General features: G+C 43.0%; 1 protein-coding gene across 1 annotated transcript in view; it reads right to left on the bottom strand.

Annotated features, from left to right (window-relative positions):
- Nucleotides 1-19774, bottom strand: part of LOC126204109 (odorant receptor Or2-like) — a 71078-nt gene that overhangs the window by 29189 nt on the left and 22115 nt on the right. The window contains exons 2-3 of the mRNA XM_049938525.1: nucleotides 19142-19241; nucleotides 16586-16687 (exon numbers count right to left, since the gene is read on the bottom strand). Of these exons, the coding sequence (XP_049794482.1) occupies nucleotides 16586-16687; nucleotides 19142-19241 (202 nt within the window). The remainder of the gene's footprint in view (nucleotides 1-16585; nucleotides 16688-19141; nucleotides 19242-19774) is intronic.

Genomic DNA, 19774 nt, shown 5'->3' with positions numbered 1-19774 from the left:
TCGCGACAGGCGTGAATGGAGGGACGAATGGAGACGTGTCGTCTTCAGCGATGAGAGTCGCTTCTGCCTTGGTGCCAATGATGGTCGTATGCGTGTTTGGCGCCGTGCAGGTGAGCGCCACAATCAGGACTGCATACGACCGAGGCACACAGGGCCAACACCCGGCATCATGGTGTGGGGAGCGATCTCCTACACTGGCCGTACACCACTGGTGATCGTCGAGGGGACACTGAATAGTGCACGGTACATCCAAACCGTCATCGAACCCATCCTTCTACCATTCCTAGACCGGCAAGGGAACTTGCTGTTCCAACAGGACAATGCACGTCCGCATGTATCCCGTGCCACCCAACGTGCTCTAGAAGGTGTAAGTCAACTACCCTGGCCAGCAAGATCTCCGGATCTGTCCCCCATTGGGCATGTTTGGGACTGGATGAAGCGTCGTCTCACGCGGTCTGCACGTCCAGCACGAACGCTGGTCCACCTGAGGCGCCAGGTGGAAATGGCATGGCAAGCCGTTCCACAGGACTACATCCAGCATCTCTACGATCGTCTCCATGGGAGAATAGCAGCCTGCATTGCTGCGAAAGGTGGATATACACTGTACTAGTGCCGACATTGTGCATGCTCTGTTGCCTGTGTCTATGTGCCTGTGGTTCTGTCAGTGTGATCATGTGATGTATCTGACCCCAGGAATGTGTCAATAAAGTTTCCCCTTCCTGGGACAATGAATTCACGGTGTTCTTATTTCAATTTCCAGGAGTGTATACTGCTGCAGTTGAGCAGTCATATCTTGGGAATACACAGTCTAGAAGTCTGTGAATTGCTTTTTGTGCCTACTGCTGCGCCTCAGAAGTTAGCATTACGAATAAACAAATCAGTCCATTGTTTCTGATACTAGTTTTCTTTGAAAGCAGTGTGATTATCACTGTTCGACATGGGTTCTATTTCTGATATTAAAGTATGTGCTTCTAGACCATTTTACCGTGGGAAATTCAAATATGTAAACAAAATATCGTTGTCAGGGATACTTTTTATGTAATACGTATATATATGTATATTCACAATTCATGATAAACACAGAGACGTTATAGAGGAATACGGTTATGTTGCCACATCCAGTAGTGATAGAACGTGATAATTTCTTGTGCAACAGCAGGTGGGAAGAATCAGACATCATTAGGTTACCGCTGCCACACCTATGTCATTAAGACCACCTGAAACATCTCATTAACTCGAACGGCGACAACCGGTCGCTGCCTCGGCAGTAAAGCTTCACGCCTCCTAGGGGCAGTTGGATCGAGTTTACAACAGTGGTGTTAGCCGCAATTTGTGTCAGTCTTAACAAGTGGGTGTTTTGGCTGACAAGTGACTGTCTGTCATATTTCTGAGCACGGTTGAATTTTTTAGTTCCTGTGTGTAAACTGATTGAGCCTGGTGCTGAAGATAAAACGACTGCTTGTTTTTACACATCAGCGTTCCTCTAGTTCCCTACTGTTAATTTAATACAGGTGTATTACCAAAGTGGTATTTTTAAATTTGCAGAAATGCCACGTCATCGTGGATGTCGATATAAGCCGGAAAACTTCTGCTATATCTGTGGGAAGTTCACTTTTGCCAGAAATAGGAAGAAAATTTCTTCAGTCATAAAGAAAGCATACAAACATTACTTTGGAGTAGAGGTAGGAGACCAAGATAAAGAATGGGCACCACATTTCTGTTGTGCTACATGTTACTGCAAACTAATTCAGTGGTGGAAAGGTAAAGAGAATGTGGCGTTGTTTGCTGTTCCCATGGTGTGGAGGGAGCCTAAGGACCATGTTACTGATTGTTATTTCTGTCTAACAAAAATTCAGGGTTTTACAAGCAAAAAGTCGAAGAGGCACATTGTTTACCCAGATCTGCCTTCAGCGAGAATGGCAGTTCAGCATTCCGACAACCTTCCAGTACCTTCAAGAGCTCGAGGTCAAATTCTGAGTGACAGTGAAATAAGTAGTACTGAAGAAATCACAGATGATGATTCTTTATATCACTGCACAAGTGAGTCATCGCCACATTTGTTAACACAGGCAGATTTAAATGATTTAGTACGTGATCTAGGACTAAGTAAACAAAAGGCGCAGCTGCTTGGTTCAAGATTACAAGAGTATAATCTACTCCACCAAAGTACTAAAATCAGTGTGTTCAGGCACAGAGAACATGCCTTTATTTCTTATTTTTCAACTGACGAAGCACTGACATTTTGCAATGACGTTGCTGGCCTGATGAAAGTGCTGAACTTCACTTATATTTCACTGAAGTGGAGACTTTTCATAGATGCATCGAAAACAAGTCTGAAGGGTGTTTTGCTCCATAACGGAAATAAAATACCCTCTGTTCCAGTATCTTACGCTAGTTTGACAAAAGAGAATTACGAATTAAAATACAATGAACACAAGTGGAAAATATGTGCAGATTTCAAGGTAATTGCTACGGAACTGGGAATGCAACAAGGCTGCACAAAGTATGCCTGTTTTCTTTGCGAGTGGGATAGTCGAGACCAAAATTCTTACTACGTGAAAAAGAAATGGCCTAGGCGAAGAGGGAAAGTTGGCGAAAAGAATGTACAACGTGAAAGTCTGGTAGCTCCTGAATATATACTACTTCCACCGCTTCACATCAAACTTGGCCTGATGAAACAATTCGTGAAAGCCATGGATCCAACAGGCTGTGGGTTTGCATATCTAGCTACCAAATTACCCCGTCTTTCAGCTGCAAAAATAAAGGAAGGTGTATTTGTGGACCCACAAATCAGAGAGCTGCAGAAAGATGCAAATTTTGAAGCATGTTTAACTGATAAAGAAAAAACCGCATGGGACTGTTTCAAGATGATGTCGGAAAACTTCCTCGGAAGAAGAAGTGCTACTAACTACAAAGCAATGGTGAAGGATATGATCAAAGCATATCAGGATTTGGGGTGCAATATGTCTTTGAAAGGTACATATGATGGACTCTCATCTGGACTAGTTCACAGAGAGTTGTAGTGACGTATCGGATGAACATGCGGAAAGATTCCATAAAGACATTTCTACCATAGAAAGGCACTATGAAGGGAAGTGGGTACCTTCTATGTTAACAGATTATTGCTGGAATATCATTCAAGAGAAGAAAGATTCACAATACAAGAGAAAAAAGTGAAGTGCATTACAAGGCAGTGGCTCATTGTTTGTCAATTTCCTGTAATTTCTCATGTCAAATAAATGCTTCAAAGTGTATACACAAAGGTTACTGTGTTATATGTTAGATCCCACAATCCATTAATGTGATGAACTTATAACATCATAAAGATGTGCATTTGTTTGTCGAATTTCACCTCACGTTTGCTGCACTATATCAGAAACTGAAAAGAGAAATAAAATTGCGATTACTCATAAACTATCCTTGACAGAAAAAAACCAAAAACAGTTTTCAATTCAGCACTCAAATTACAACTAGGATCACAATACTTTTTATCAGAAATAGAAAAAAAGGTTTTTTTTGTAGAACAGTGTTATTGGCTACTTTGTAGTAAGCTAATTTCTATTGCTTTTTATATGTAAATGAAATGACTAGAAAAGATGAATATGAAAAGTACAGATGATGAAAAGAGCTGTTTGGAGCACATTCGTTCATCGAGTATCAACCAATGGAAAGCTGTGTCATGTTTTGTGTCCACCTCCACCAAACACTTGGTGCAAATATAGGCAAGCTGAATTTTCTGGCACCCTGCATGAATTTACACATAAACATTCTCTTCCAATTTACAGAGATCTGGTAAATCCTGAGCTACTAAAGAAGTGTTTACATGGGAAGACCCAGAAAGTGAGTGGGTCCTTCAATAATGTTGTGTGGCGCCGTGTGCCTAAAAATACATTTGTTGGCCTTATGACTCTAAATGTAGCAGTGTCTGATGCTGTAATAACTATTAATTGTCTCAAGGTTCTGGAGAAGTTAGGGGTAAGATTTGGACACAACACAGCTAAAAGACTGCGGGAACTGGACATGAAGCAGAGTTATCTGCTCAGCAAATGACAAAAGAAGTAAGGAAGAAAAGGAGGAGGCAAGAACTGGGCTGTTGTGACAGTGAAGAAGACACAGGCTATGGGCAGGGCAATTCTAGTGCATAGAAGACGCAGAAATGTAAGTCTGTATAAGAATTTGTAATAAGAAAAGTTTTAAACCTCACTCTCTCTGAACTACATTTATGCAATAAATGACCCATTTTCTAAAAAAGTTGTGATGGTACAGACATGAAATTTTCACAGTATACCAAATGTGAGATGCAACACATATGGAAGTAGTGTAATTAAAATATCCTGCGTCATTTTGTTTTTATGTCCATTTAGTAACACAATTCTATCAAAAAATTGAGTGTTTGAGAGAAAAAGATAAGATGGTCCACAATTCAATTTTATTAATAATTCTAGTTCAGTGTATCTAGAGAGGTGCATTCAATAATTATGGAAAATTATAAGTTGGTGTCTTAAAAAGCTTTCAAGATAATGGGTAACAAAATTCGATAGTTCTATATTGGCGGCATAGGACATAAAATGTCCCCTTGATGAAAGAGTCCCAGTACGTGGAAGCTCCTCTACAGGGAGGAGATGCTCAATAGAATACCTGAGTTAGATAAGCTCTGCAACAAGAGAAACACACTTTTGACCAGCAAACTATACCGACATTCGCCAAGTTTGCTCATTATGTAGACTCTGCAGTCGCCTAGAGGATAAAACCAGGAGGCAGTATGGCATTGGTGAGAGACAGAATCTGTTGCAGAAGGCGAGAATTAGAGAGAGTCTCCAGGAGCTTACTTTTCCTACATCTGAATATCTCATCGCATCTGTCAGGGGACCCCTGGGAATGGGCGCACAATGCTAAGTGTTCGCTTTCGGGCTTCATGCGGCAACAGGCCATAGCGCGTCAAACTTCCAAGTCACATCGCCTTACAAGCCGGTCATCGCTAGAACATGAACTATGTAGAAGTACTTTGTTCGATTTCACAGGTAAACAACGGATTGACGCTACGGTATCGGTGTTGGAAAGGGACTAAATTTGGATCTTATCAGTGTCACGGAAGGTGTCTTATCCCAGTGAGACGTGAGACTGCTGAAGGAAGGAGGCGAGAGACTTGCAGGGCCCTAAGTAGGATGCCCGCTCCCAAGCAGAACATCTACACTGAAGAACGAAAAGCGCTTCATTCCTTAAGAGAAGACACAGAAATAGTCTATTTTAGCTGCTTGCAAGTGGAACGCTACTGTTCTTTTGCCTGCAACATCTTCGGGAAGATAACGGATTTCCTGCAGGGCTCAGAGTATCGTCTTCTCCAAAAGGATCCGAGTGATGCAGTACAACGGAAGTCATCCACCCTCATCAAGTTCAGCCAGTTTCTTGACTATCTTAAAAAGATCTTAAGAGTACAACCGCCAGTTCCACTACGAGATTATTGACAGCCTAAAATACATAAGCAAGGTGTTCAGCTTCACCCAGTTGTGATCAATATAGGAGTCCCAACATATTACTGAGAAAAAAGCGGGCTTTTCTTCTGAGTCCTTTGGTAGGAATCTGTAAACATCACATTTGCTATTCTGTAGATTTTACACAGCGACTGAAGACTTCGCGTCTCGAACCAGCTGACGTATTAGTGAGTTTCGATGTGGTGTCTTTATTCACACGAGTACGTCCCGTGGACTCTCTACAACTTATATTGGTTAAGTTGGTGGAGAACACCTTACATCTATTTAAACGTGTACTTACCTCAACTTACTCTTTATTTAATGAACAATATTTCGGATTACTGTGTGTGTTTGTCTTCCGTAGTAAAATGGTTCAAGTGGCTCTGAGCACCATGCGACTTAACTTCTGTGGCCATCAGTCGCCTAGAACTTAGAACTAATTAAACCTAACTAACCTAAGGACATCACACACATCCATGCCCGAGGCAGGATTCGAACCTGCGACCGTAGCGGTCGCTCGGCTTCAGACTGTAGCGCCTAGAACCGCACGGCCACTCCGGCCGGCCTTCCGTAGTAGCTTCGAGGAATAAGCACTTCAGTCGGCGGTGTTGAAACCTAAATCTTTCGACAGATACATGGACGACACTTTTGTAGTAAGGCCACATGGGACAGCAACGTTTCCTGCATTTCTGGAACACCTTAACTCCCTCCATCCAAGCATTTTCTTCACCATGGAAGTGGACAAAAATGGAGACCTTCCATCCTTAGATGGCTTGGCCTGCAGAAAAGAAGATGGTTCCTTAGGTCACAGTGTGTACCTATGATGTGAGACTGATGTTTTTTGGAAGATGTGGCAACCCTGCAGGCTTGCGTAGGCACAATATCTTCGACCTGGGTCTATAAGCTGCTTCTCGTTCAAGTGGCACATCGATGCTACTGCTCAGTCATGAGTTGTGCTGTAATAAGTGAACATGTGTTTGTGTCTCGTCACGGAAATGGAAACGTATAATATTGTGCAACGGTATGCCATTTTTTCTGCGTTAAGTTGGGTGAAAACGTGACCACAACTTACGGTAAGCTTCACACGGCTTTTGGAGAGGATGTTATGTCAAGAGCTGAAGTTTTTCGTTGGCGTAAAATGTTTAGTGAAACCAGGACGAATGTTGAAGATGAAGACCGCAGTGGATGACCATCAACCTCACTGACGGACGTCAACTTGGCCAGGGTGCTTGAACTCGTTTGATCTGATCGAAGATGATCCGTAAAAATGATTGCAGAGGAACTGAACATCAATCGAGGAATGGTCCGTCTAATAATAATTGGATTCTGCATCACGATTATGCGTCATCCCATACTGCTCTGTCAGTACAGCAATTTTTAACCTCAAAACAAATTTCAGTACCACCACGGCCACGTTATTCACCAGATATCGCTCCGTGCGACGTTTTTCTTTTTCCAAGAGTCAAAACGGCGGTCAAGGGACACCATTTCCAAACAACACAAGATCTCCAAAAAGCTGTGACGAGGGTCTTGGACGATATTACAGAATATGAGTTCCAGGAATGTTACCATCAATGGCAGAAACGCTGGAAAAACTGTTTGCAATCGAAAGGGAACTACTTTGAAGGAGACAACACTAAACTTGACTAAAACGGTAGGCAACATTTTTTTTTCACGTCAGCCTTATTACTTTATTGTCGCACCTCGTATGTCTATAAGGTACGAGCTGCCATCACTCATCTTAACGCGGTGGCGTATTACGGATTCTTTCTCATAGGACCAGAGTTATCTCGGACGGGGGGAGCTGATCAACAGAGCTTAACCATCTTCGCTCTGTGTTTGCAAAAAACAGGTACTCTGATTCACTGGCGCGTAATGCATTTCAAACTGAACAGTCAGAAGAAACGGGGAACTCTAGGAGAACGGCTTTTCTACCCTACTCTTATGCTGGCAGCGTGTCCTTCAAGGTCGGCAGGCCGTTCAAGAGGGGTCAAATAAAATGTGTCTTCTGCCCTCCAGTAGTACAAATGATGTTGGGTTCTGTTAAAGACAACCTAGGTCTAAGTCTAGGTCTAAGGAGAGCTGGGATATAGAAAATTAAGCGTCAGTGTCGGAAATCATACATTTGCCAGAAGTGCCGCACTTATTAAAGACTGATGTGTTGAACATGGACATCACTCCAGATAGGATCAGCCAGAAAAGACTCCTGTCGCGTAACACTGCCTTGACACGGGATACAGTATGAACTACGGAGGGACAAAGATCCTTTCGTTCATTTTCAGGTATTGGGATTCCAACATTAAAGAAGTAGTCGAAATACGTGTGGGTAGCAACTTGAGTAATAGAGACACGGGATTTCAACCCAGCAAGACATGCGAACCAGCACTGGTGGCACTAATGCGTCGTTGGCCCCCAGACTCCTATGATATAGTTGCTGAATAGTTCAGAGAAATTTTGAGTCTCGTAACAAATAAATACCCCACTCATACGGTTATAGTCGGTTGGGACTTCAACCTTCTCTCGATATGTTGGCAAAAATACTTGTTCAAAACCGGTGGTAGGCAGAAAACATCTTCCGAGATTGTCCTAAATGCTTTCTCCGAAAACTATTTCGAGCAGTTAGTCCACGAACACACGCGAATTGTAAATGGTTGCGAAAACACACTTGACCTCTTAGCCACAAACAACCCAGAGCTAATAGAGAGCATCATGACTGATACAGGGATTAGTGATCACAAGGTCGTTGTAGCTAGGCTCAATACCGTTTCTTCCAAATCCACCAGAAACAAACGCAAAATAATTTTATTTAAAAAAGCGGATAAAGTGCCACTAGAAGCCTTCCTAAGAGACAATCTCCATTTCTTCCGAACTGATTATGCAGATGTAGACGAGATGTGGCTCAAATTCAAAGATATAGTAGCAACAGCATTTGAGAGATTCATACCTCATAAATTGGTAAGACATGGAACTGATCCCCCATGGTACACAAAACAGGTCCGAACGCTGTTGCAGAGGCAACGGAAAAAGCATGCGAAGTTCAGAAGAACGCGAAATCCCGAAGATTGGCTAAAATTTACAGACGCGCGAAATTTGGCATGGACTTCAATGCGAGATGCCTTTAATAGGTTCCACAACGAAACATTGTCTCGAAATTTGGTAGAAAATCCGAAGAAATTCTGGTTGTATGTAAAGTACACAAGCGGCAAGACGCAGTCAGTACCTTCGCTGCGCAGAGCCGATGGTACTGTTACCGATGACTGTGCCGCCAAACCGGTGTTATTGAACGCAGTTTTCCGAAATTCCTTCACCAGGGAAGACGAATGGAATATTCCAGAATTTGGAACACGAACAGCTGATAGCATGAGTTTCTTAGAAGTAGATATCTTAGGGGTTCCGAAGCAACTCAAATCGCTTGATACGGGCAAGTCTTCAGGTCCAGATTGTATACCGATTAGGTTCCTTTCAGATTACGCTGATACAATAGCCCCCTACTTAGCAATCATATACAACCGCTCGCTCACCGATAGATCTGTACCTACAGATTGGAAAATTGCGCAGGTCGCACCAGTGTTTAAGAAGGGTAGTAGGAGTAATCCAATCCATCGAACTACAGACCTATCATTGACGTCGGTTTGCCGTAGGGTTTCGGAGCATATACTGTATTCAAACATTATGAATCACCTCGAAGGGAACAATCTATTGATACGTAATCAGCATGGTTTCAGAAAACATCGTTCCTGTGCAACGCTGCTAGCTGTTTATTCGTACGAAGTAATGGCCGCTATCGACAGGGGATCTCAAGTTGATTCCGTATTTCTAGATTTCCGGAAAGCTTTTGACACCGTTCTTCACAAGCGACTTCTAATCAAGCTGCGGGCCTACGGGGTATCGTCTCAGTTGTGCGACTGGATTCGTGATTTTCTGTCAGGAAGGTCGCAGTTTGTAGTAATAGACGGCAAATCATCGAGTAAAACTGAAGTGATATCAGGTGTTTCCCAGGGAAGGATCCTGGGACCTCTGCTGTTCCCAATCTGGCTGACAATCTGAGCAGTTCTCTTAGGTTGTTCGCAGATGATACTGTAATTTACCGTCTAGTAAGGTCATCCGAAGACCAGTATCAGTTGCAAATCGATTTAGAAAAGATTGCTGTATGGTGTGGCATGTGGCAGTTGACGCCAAATAACAAAAAGTGTGAGGTGATCCACATGAGTTCCAAAAGAAATCCGTTGGAATTCGATTACTCGATAAATAGTAAAATTCTCAAGGGTGTCAATTCAACTAAGTACCTGGGTGTTAAAATTACGAACAACTTCAGTTGGAAAGACCACATAGATAATATTGTGGGGAAGGAGAGCCAAAGGTTGCATTTCATTGGCAGGACACTTAGAACGTGCAACAAGTCCACTAAAGAGACAGCTTACACTACACTCGTTCGTTCTCTGTTAGAATATTGCTGCGCGGTGTGGGATCCTTACCAGGTGGGATTGACGGAGGACATCGAAAGGATGCAAAAAAGGGCAGCTCGTTTTGTATTATCACGTAATAGGGGAGAGAGTGTGGCAGATATGATACGCGAGTTGGGATGGAAGTCATTAAAGCAAAGACGTTTTTCGTCGCGGCGAGATCTAGTTACGAAATTTCAGTCACCAAATTTCTCTTCCGAATGCGAAAATATTTTGTTGAGCCCAACCTACATAGGTAGGAATGATCATCAAAATAAAATAAGAGAGTTCAGTGCTCGAACAGAATGGTTTAGGTGTTCGTTTTTCCCGCGCGCTGTTCGGGAGTGGATTGGTAGAGAGATAGTATGATTGTGGTTCGATGAACCCTCTGCCAAGTACTTAAATGTGAATTGCAGAGCAATCATGTAGATGTAGACGTAGATGTAGATACGAATAAAACCGTGTCTACAGAGACGGGGAATCGGAGTCTGCGCACTTAAAGCGGGCGCCAATACTCTGCTCGAGCGCATCCTGGGCACTATTTGCGGCCGTGCTTTTGCCGCGTTGCGCGTACGAAGAGCGTGAACCGTTTCTCTGGCAGGAGGCTCTTGATGTCACTACACTCTATGGTTCGTTTACGATGACATACACCTTGGTGCCTGCGCTTTTCTGGCAAGCTAGCGTATATATATATATTGGCGAGACATTGCAGCAACACGTCAGTAAGCACCTGAAGATGTCGAGCAGCTGTCTCGTTGAAATAATGTGCAGCTTTCACAGCATTATCTGACGCGACGCGCGTGAAACAAGAAAGCAGTTACCAATGCTTTTTACCACAGATAGAGGAATACTGGAAACTATTTACATTCACAGATGTGTAACAATAATGTGATACCAGCTCCCACGTACACACGTGGATTCGAATGGAAATCGAGAAATAGATGCTTGAAGGCTCCCATGAAGAAGTATGACAACAAAGATTTTGTATCTTTTCTTGTTTAAAGTTACGAGTAATGCTACAGCAGGCGACGCCCAGTACTGGGTGCAGCGTGCAGATTCCACCTGCGCTACTTCTCGCTACAAACGGTTGCCGATACGCCAGCTACCGCTGTGAACCCCGCTACCTTCTTCACTCTGTATATTTAGTTTGGACTGACAACAATAGCTCTTCCTGCTAAAGTCCCTTCAGTTTTTTGTATATATGTGATGACGTAGTGTTGTAGTGCAAATGAACTAGTAAAAAGCAACTCGGACATTTAAATTTTGTACATCAAGTATTTGTGTAATTTAGTTTATTTTCTGTACATCAAAGCTGTGCATGCATTAATGTATAACATATTGCTGGTCTTTCTTATACAAGCTACGCTAAATTAGAAAGACAATGTTCAGTAATAGGTCGTATGTAAGTAGCGCTCAAAAGAGTAAATTAAAAGCCTGTTGAGACAAAGAAGTTCATGAGAGAGTGAACACGGATGCCGCGTAGTTATAATTTAACTAAAGGGTTAAGAGTGCAGCAGGAAGCAGAAAGATGGTAGGTACGCTCGTTATTAGGCGCGATAGCGAAGTACGCTAAAAATGGTCATACTTCCACTTCCTGCAACCAGGTAAAATCACGGCGCTGTAAACAGTCAGAAAGTGAAATGTTTCCTGGTTCGAAGTCAGAATGATGTTTTTTGCTTGTCGGTGTCTCCTGCTTTCTTTTGCGAAGTGTGTGTTTGGGTAAAAGGTTTTTCTACATGAAATGCAATGGCTACCGAGAAGAAAGACTGTGCACCGTCGGGAAAGTTGTTTTATCAGAAAGGTAGCAATAGCTGCGCTGCATTTTGGGGAATCACCGACAGAAACAACTGCGAAGAGGCCACATGTCAATAAATAGGCTAAAGAATATGATCCAGAAATCTGAACAAGCAGGTGGGTTATGTGGGGCAGCAGGTAGAGGCAGGTGGCCGAATCAGTTGGTAGTCGTTAGTGGAGGTGCTGAGCGTGCAGAGCATGCCTCAAATTCTGCAGCCAGTGCCCGAGCTGTTTCACGAGAATTTTCTCTTCCCTCGTCGACAGTTCCAAATGTTTTCCGACATGTTTTACATTGACATCCCTATAACATCCAGAAAATTCACCAAATGAACCATGTTGTGCAGGAGCATCCACTTCATTCAGCATACACTGGTAAGCCAAAACATTATGATCACTGCTCATTGCGACGTTGGATGCCGCCTGGTACCGTTGCGGGCACGTCTTCACGTGGTTGCAAAGGTATGTATGCTGATGGGCCACGGACGGGGAATCACGCTTGCGAAGATATGGGTTAGAAATGGGGAAATCCGTTGAGATCGACTTTCATACACGGCAGATTATTATTACGCTGCCATCGAAAACAGCGAAGCTGCTCGAAATCTCACGTGCTAGTGCTTGAGCATCTACGGAAGGAGGTATAAGGACAATAAAACTAGCACTAGGAGCTAAATGGATGGACGTTCACAACTCTTCACAGAAAGTGGATTTTGGAGGCTCGCCTGCTCTGTAAAATAGGATAAATCGTGATCTCTGGCATCTCTGCCCGAAAGAGCGCAATTCTGGTGCACACACAAGTATTTCGGAGCACATCGTTCATCGTATATTGCACTGGATGGAGATCCGCAGCAGACTACCCGTACGTCTTCACACGTTGACCCAACGACATAGTGAATTACAATTGCGGAGGTCATGGGACCACCGCGATTCGACGGACTATCAATGGAAACGAATCGGCTCTTCGGGTTAATCACATTTTTTGCTACATTAGGTCGATGGTCGTCTTCACAAACGCCACCGACTGAGGTGTGCAGTGGTTAGCACTCTGGACTCGCATTCAGGAGGACGATGGTTCAAACCCATCTCCGGCCATATTGATTTAGGTTTTCCGTGGTTTCCCTAAATCGTTTCAGACAAATGGCGGGATGGTTCTTTTGAAAGGGTTGGGTTGGGTTGTTTGGGGAAGGAGACCAGACAGCGAGGTCATCGGTCTCATCGGATTAGGGAAGGATGGGGAAGGAAGTCGGCCGTGCCCTTTCAAAGAAACCATCCCGGCATTTGCCTGGAGTGATTTAGGGAAATCACGGAAAACCTAAATCAGGATGGCCGGACGCGGGATTGAACCGTCGTTCTCCCGAATGCGAGTCCAGTGTCTAACCACTGCGCCACCTCGCTCGCTCTTCTTTTGAAAGGGCGCGGCCGATATCCTTCCCCATCCTTCTCTAATCCGAGCTTGTGCTCCGTCTCTAATGGCCTCTTTCTCGACTGGGCATTAAACACTTATCTCCTCCTCCTCCTGCTCCGCAAACGTCGTCATCGAAGTGAACAGCCACTCGAAAAGTGCTGCGCGTCACGGACGCTGGCAGGTGAGAGCAGTATTTTAATTTGGAAGACATTCTGCTGCGCTTGTATGGGACCTGTGGTGGTAATCCAAGACACGCTGACATCTGAGAACTAACTACATCACTTCATGTTTGATGTCTTCCACGACGACAGTGTCGCCCTTCATCAGTGCTACAGTGGTCTGAGACGGTTTACAGTGAACTCTTGTTGATATCTCGGCGACCATATTTTCCTGATATAAATCCTATGGGTCCCTCTGTGTCGCTATCGTTCGCCATCACCGCGCACGCAACCAGCGGCCGGTGATCTACGCGAATTACTTGACCTGTGCGTAGACATTTAATGCCACATTACTAAACTAAAACTAAACTCACCTCACAGATTTCAGAAGAGCCTAACAGTACTGACCGACTGCCGTGTCGTACTCAGCCTTCAGGCGTCGCTGGTAGCGGATATGGAGGAGCCTGGGGTTAGCACACCGCTCTCGCAGCCGGTGTCAGTTTCCGTGACCGGAGCCGCTACGTCTCATTCAAGTTAACTCCTCAATTTCCCTCACGCGGGCTGCGTGCACCCCGCTTCTCGGCAGACGTGACGGTCACTCATCCAAGTGCCAGCCATGCCGGTGAATGGTCAACTCTGGTGATCTGACGAGAACCGGTGTTACTACTGCGGCAAGGCTGTAGGCCATTTAATGCCACGTACGTCCACAAACCTACCAACAAACTGTCGGATCCATGATACGCAGAGGAGGACATGATACCTTACAGACCTGTTAGGTGTTCAGTGACATCTCCACGTTATAAGGACCTGCTTGTGCAACACTTGAATCCATCTTTACAAGAATACAACCGTGTACTCACTTTTATTGTCACACAAGATGGGACGACACCTCATGTTGATTTCCAGGTGAAACATTTACTTCGAAAAGCCATCGGTAACGACCCCATCAGCTCTAGGCTCTAAGCCCTCTATGTGACTTCATGTTGCGGTATTTAGACTTTTCGTGATCTGAAGGATAGCATACGATGACATATCACTTTGATTACAACGGACAAGCTGCCAGCAACTGTAGATCTTGCCGTTTTATGGATGTAGCATGTTCCTTAGTCCGGAGACCATATTGAACACATGTTGTAGCTTGTGACCATACCCAGATAAAGGTGTCAGAAACATCGATATCGGCCCCCGCTGTGGCCGAGCGATTCTAGGCTCTTCAGTCTAGAACCGCGATGCTGCTACGGTCCCTGGTTCGAATCCTGCCTCGGGCATGGATGTGTGTCCTTAGGTTAGTTAGGTTTAAGTAGTTCTACGTCTAGGGGACTGATGACCTCATATGTTAAGTCCCATAGTGCTTAGAGCCATTTGAACCATTTTGAACCATCGTTATCACGAGTCGACCGTTCCTTCCGTTTTACTGCACCCTCGCAACATTCTGACTGCTTACAGCGCCACATTTTCATGTAGTGGCAGAAAATGGAAATACAAATTTTTTAGGGCCCTCTGCGAGTGCGGCTATTAATGAACGTACTTATGATGTTTCAGCATCCTGTGATGCATAGAACCCGCACTGCAGCCCTCGAAACATCTTCACTTTCATTCTAACCACCCAGTACAATGTTCCAGTGACTAGCTACACGCCGAGAAACAAATATGTATTAAAACTGGAAACGAAAGTGAATCTGGAGGAAATGGCACCGACGTGTTTCAGCATAACGAAGTGTCTGTAAACACCCTTCCTGTGTCGGAAACAGTGTAAAATACTCTTATAATAATGTATCAGCGACCAGTTTCTGCACAAGTTTTTCAGCGTAATGCTCACAAGAGAGCTTTTTATCTGTTTTGACTCACGGCATAACAAAACTGAGACGGCGTTGTATTTCTCCTTCATCTGTTTGACTGACAGCTTAAAGAATGTTAGATATCAGTCTGCTCTAATGTACCGCGACAAGCAGCTCGTTACCAATACGAGCAGCTTCGTTAATTTAGCGAGGAGGCAGTAATCTCGCATATATTTGCGATACTGTGTCCTGCCCATCGACAGAGATGAACGCTGTACTGATTCAAATGGCTCTAAGTACTATGGGACTTAACATCTGAGGTCATCAGTCCCCAATACTTATAACTACTTAAATCTAACTAACCTAAGGACATCACACACATCCATTCCTGAGGCAGGATTCGAACCTGCGACCGTAACAGCAGCGCGGTTCTGGACTGAAGCGCCTAGAGCCGCTCGGCCCCAACACCGGCGCTGTACTGTTGAAAACCTAAACTCCAAGAATTTACGAAGTACATATGTCATGTAATACACTGACGCAAGGACGTATTCAGTAGCTGAGTTAGTGTGAGAGGAGGTGGTGGGGTGCTGACAAATCATATTAGTTTCGTAAAAGCGGTGTGAGTGAAGTAAAGTACTGAAGAGTTTAAAGTATAAAATAGTAGAAAACTGTTTATGAATTATTGATCGTACTAGTGATACTACATTATAAGAAGCACACACGACTTATCTTTTAGAGTTTTCATGAGACTTAATTATATTGCAGTAAGACAGGTCACGCTCGGATATGTGCAAATACTTTCCATATTTAAGTATTAGTAGTTTGGAAAATCGCAGTTTTAAAATGAGAAAAATCCTCGGAAAATGTGTGTAAAACACTACTTGATGTATCTGCAGCGTGGAGCAGTCTGGCATTTCCAGTGGGCATAAAAATAGACGAGGAATAGTTTTGAGATTTTATGAGAAACAGCTCTGTGTACACTTGGCAATAGTAAGTGTCCTTTGCATGTTTTGACTGACTTCATACTGACACTGAATTGATACATCTATTTGCCGGCTGGCGTGGCCGATCGGATCTAGGCGCTACAGTCTGGAACCGCGCGACCGCTACGGTCGCAGGTTCGAATCCTGCCTCGGGCATGGATGTTTGTGATGACCTTAGGTTAGTTATGTTTAAGTAGATCTAAGTTCTAGGAGACTGATGACCTTAGAAGTTAAGTCCCATAGTGCTCAGAGCCATTTGAATCATTTGATACGTCTATTTGAGCGGCAGAATAAGAAGAGAGCTTTTCGTTGAAAGGATAATAATCATTTTTACCTTTGGCGGGAGTATGGGGAGAAGTTGTGAAAGAGGGCAGTGGCGTTCCCCCACTTCTCCCTGGGTGCCACCAAACTGCAATATACGTAACATTTACAGTAAGCATCAACCACCATACAATAATGCGTATATAATTGACGAGAGAGACTTTTCCGGGACCACATGGTCTAAGAAATCAAGAAGGACACAATGAAGTGAACATGGATGACCTGTGCGTTATTACCTGTTCTGTCACGGTGTGAGCACCCCAGCAGTACAGATAAGGTTGTCCTAATGGCACGGGCAGGAAGCCGGCACTCCGAATCACAGCAGTGAAGTCTGTGCTCTGCAGCAAGAAATACAGACAGTTGAACATGTTCGTCCTTTGTGTTTGTGGAAGACAAAAATACAGTTACGGATACCATATATTTTTCGAAACTACTGCATTAGCTGTACATGGTGGTCAGAAACAGTCTGAAAAGGTTGTTGCAGGCGAGGTTTGGCTGAGAAATAATAGCTGTTAAGAAAAGAAAAAGAAAACAACAATCGATACGTTGCGTTATTTGTGAGTTATTCAGCACATGCTTAGCCAGTCAGCTCATTACGTGGATGAAGCAGCTGTGTCGCCAAACGTGTTCTTCCTTTGTTTCCTCAAACCGAAAGAAAGTAGGCTATGCTCAGCCAGCTTAAATTTATCACTCTACAAAAAGGCAAATTTTAACAGGTTATGAGCGTTTCAACAAACGGTAACCACAGACACACAGATGCATACGTAATACGGCATTTTAGCGCTTGCAAGTGCTTGCATTTCTGCGCGAAACGAACTGATTGTCTAATTTAAAAGCTAAATAACTCGGAAATGAAACAACGTATCAAATTTTTTTTTTCTGAACGGTTATTTCTCAGTACAAACTCCCTTGCAACACCTTTACAAGTTTTTCCGACTCTTCCTAACCACCATTAATATATATGGTGCACCAGCTATAAGTGGAGACATTTTTTATTGGTGAGTGAGAACTGTCTACTGAACAACATTTCGTCCGTATTTACGTCATTTGCAAAGTAATAATCGCACCTGCTACTGTGGTTGGTTAGTACCTCTAAGTATGTTTGCCAAGAGCAAACAACTACTGCTTATTGTCCACTGGGCAGCAGTTTAGGTGTTGAAGTGAGTGCACAAAACGGCAGTCTATACTGAAAGGCATAATCCACTTAGTGGTGCAGTTACAAACTTGCAGAAACATCAGACCGTGATTTGTTGATTTGCGACATGTTTGTGGGAAGTCTGTTCTACACAGAGAAAGAAGAAGCAACTTCACTGATGTGTGTACATATTAAGGTACGACGTATAAAAATATCTGCAATTATACCCGTTATAAATTGAATTTTCATAACAACATGTCTACTGTTTTACTTTTACCAGGTCATAAATATGAATCGCTTTCTTGGACTCGTTTTTCCAATGAAATTTACGCATATCATTGTTACTATTAATTCTGTTCATTGGCTTCAGAAGCACTCATGTTCCACACTGATTGTGAAGTGAACCTTGATAGTAGTTGCGATGCGGGTAGAGTTTCAGTTTGTAGCAGACATCACTGTGTAGCTAACGATGCACAGCAAACAACTTCATTTCAGCCATACGTGTATAGAATAAATTAATTGCAATTTGCGCCTGATCCAAATCCACTCTGCATTCAAGAATATAATTCAGGTTAACGTTTTATCGTTGCTGTACTTGGTGTCATTATTATTATTATTATTATTAGCAATATAATTATACATTGCGCATGTATCACAAAAAATTACAGCGTTTACTCACTGAGCAAATATTGGTTAGTGTATATGTCTGAAGCTCCTTATCATACACCAGCCAAATAAATGCATTAATATACTAGTAAATATTTCGGTCAGATTAGTGGAGGCAGTCCCAGATTTTTATCACATTCTCACAAACAGTTCGAAAAATTTTAATTGGGGTTCAAATCATGGGATCCACTGTGTCAGTTACATGTGTGATTTTTCCTCGACGTTCCTGATACCTACTGAAATTACACTCCAGTGGGCCGACAGTCATTACCTCAAAAAATATTATTTGTTGTTGATGTTCTGTAACGATTTCTTAGGTTTACAGTGAACGCAACGATCTGAATTATTTTCTTACTTGCAGATATATGATTAGTGTAGCTATATAAACGTTTACTACGTTCCTTAGTCTATTCCCCGTACCAGTTTACCCACTCTAACGGCAGAGGTTTTGTGGGGAACAATAACCAAAGATCTATAATTTGTAACTCTCATTCGTGGTGAAAAGCAGCAACAAGAAAACAATAAAGACGTTCACCCTTTTAATGACACCCGCATCACAGTTTCTCCACTTTTTCAGGTGGAGAACGACACAACCATTTTTCGGTACCACCTATGTTCACACTACTGTTCTAGACAAACCACCCACTTCACCTTTCCAGCAGTTTGGAAGTACTGTGGGCTTTGACATACGAAGTGGATATTTTTTTGATCTGCTAGTGTATGTAATTAATAGGTTCACAGTAGTAGGCGCTGTCTTGATTGGAACCGAGCAACGCAGTAGCTACCAAGATAGAATCTGACCACAGTGTTGATTTATAACACTCGTCAGCCTACGTATACGTTTTAAGCAGTTCTTGACATCCGTTTCTATGAATCCGGCCCATTTTTCTATGAATCCGACCATCTTGCACCGAAAGAACTACAAATAGTTAAAGACGAAAAAATTGAACTATTTACTATTTATCATATTAATCTGAACTAAGAATCTTACGAAAACTGCTGGAAACAGCGTCACACAGGTGACAAGAACGCTGCAGGCAAATTGAGTCAATACGATGGGACTCATTGCGTCCTCCAATTCCCTGATAAATCTGTAACAGAGAAAGTTTCATGTTGTTACTTTAACAACCCATATTATTAGAGCCATTTCTACCTGTAGAATCATAAACCGAGAACAATGCATGTATTTTCATGTTACACAATTCACACTCCGTAGGACACATAGTATGGAGTCTCCAATTTGCAGGAAAAGTCTACAGAACAACATGAAGCTATGAAACATTGCAGTGACAAAAACAATCATATTAGAACCAAACACAGGGATAAATTCTGCGAAAAGCGTGTTCCCGGAAGAACAACGGGCCTAATACAATGTTCGTTATTCCACTCTTACTTTCCTACATATTAAGTACAAGAGATTAACAATACTCTGGCGCACTGATGAAGAATGCTCTGGTACATTGTTGAATATGTCTTTATTTTGTTATCGGAGTATTCTAACGGTAAGTTGCTGAAGCCTTTGTCGATATTATTTTCAGTCCTAGTATAATGTGGATCTCCCCACTATATTTGTTTCTGTACGAAATTTAGGCCAACTTTACCTCCCACTCTATAAACAACTATA

Source organism: Schistocerca nitens, chromosome 9 (genome assembly GCF_023898315.1).
Source record: "Schistocerca nitens isolate TAMUIC-IGC-003100 chromosome 9, iqSchNite1.1, whole genome shotgun sequence".
Taxonomy (NCBI): Eukaryota; Metazoa; Arthropoda; class Insecta; order Orthoptera; family Acrididae; genus Schistocerca; species Schistocerca nitens.
The sequence above is the reverse complement of the archived record's forward strand: the minus strand, read 5'-3'. Positions and strand labels throughout refer to the sequence as shown.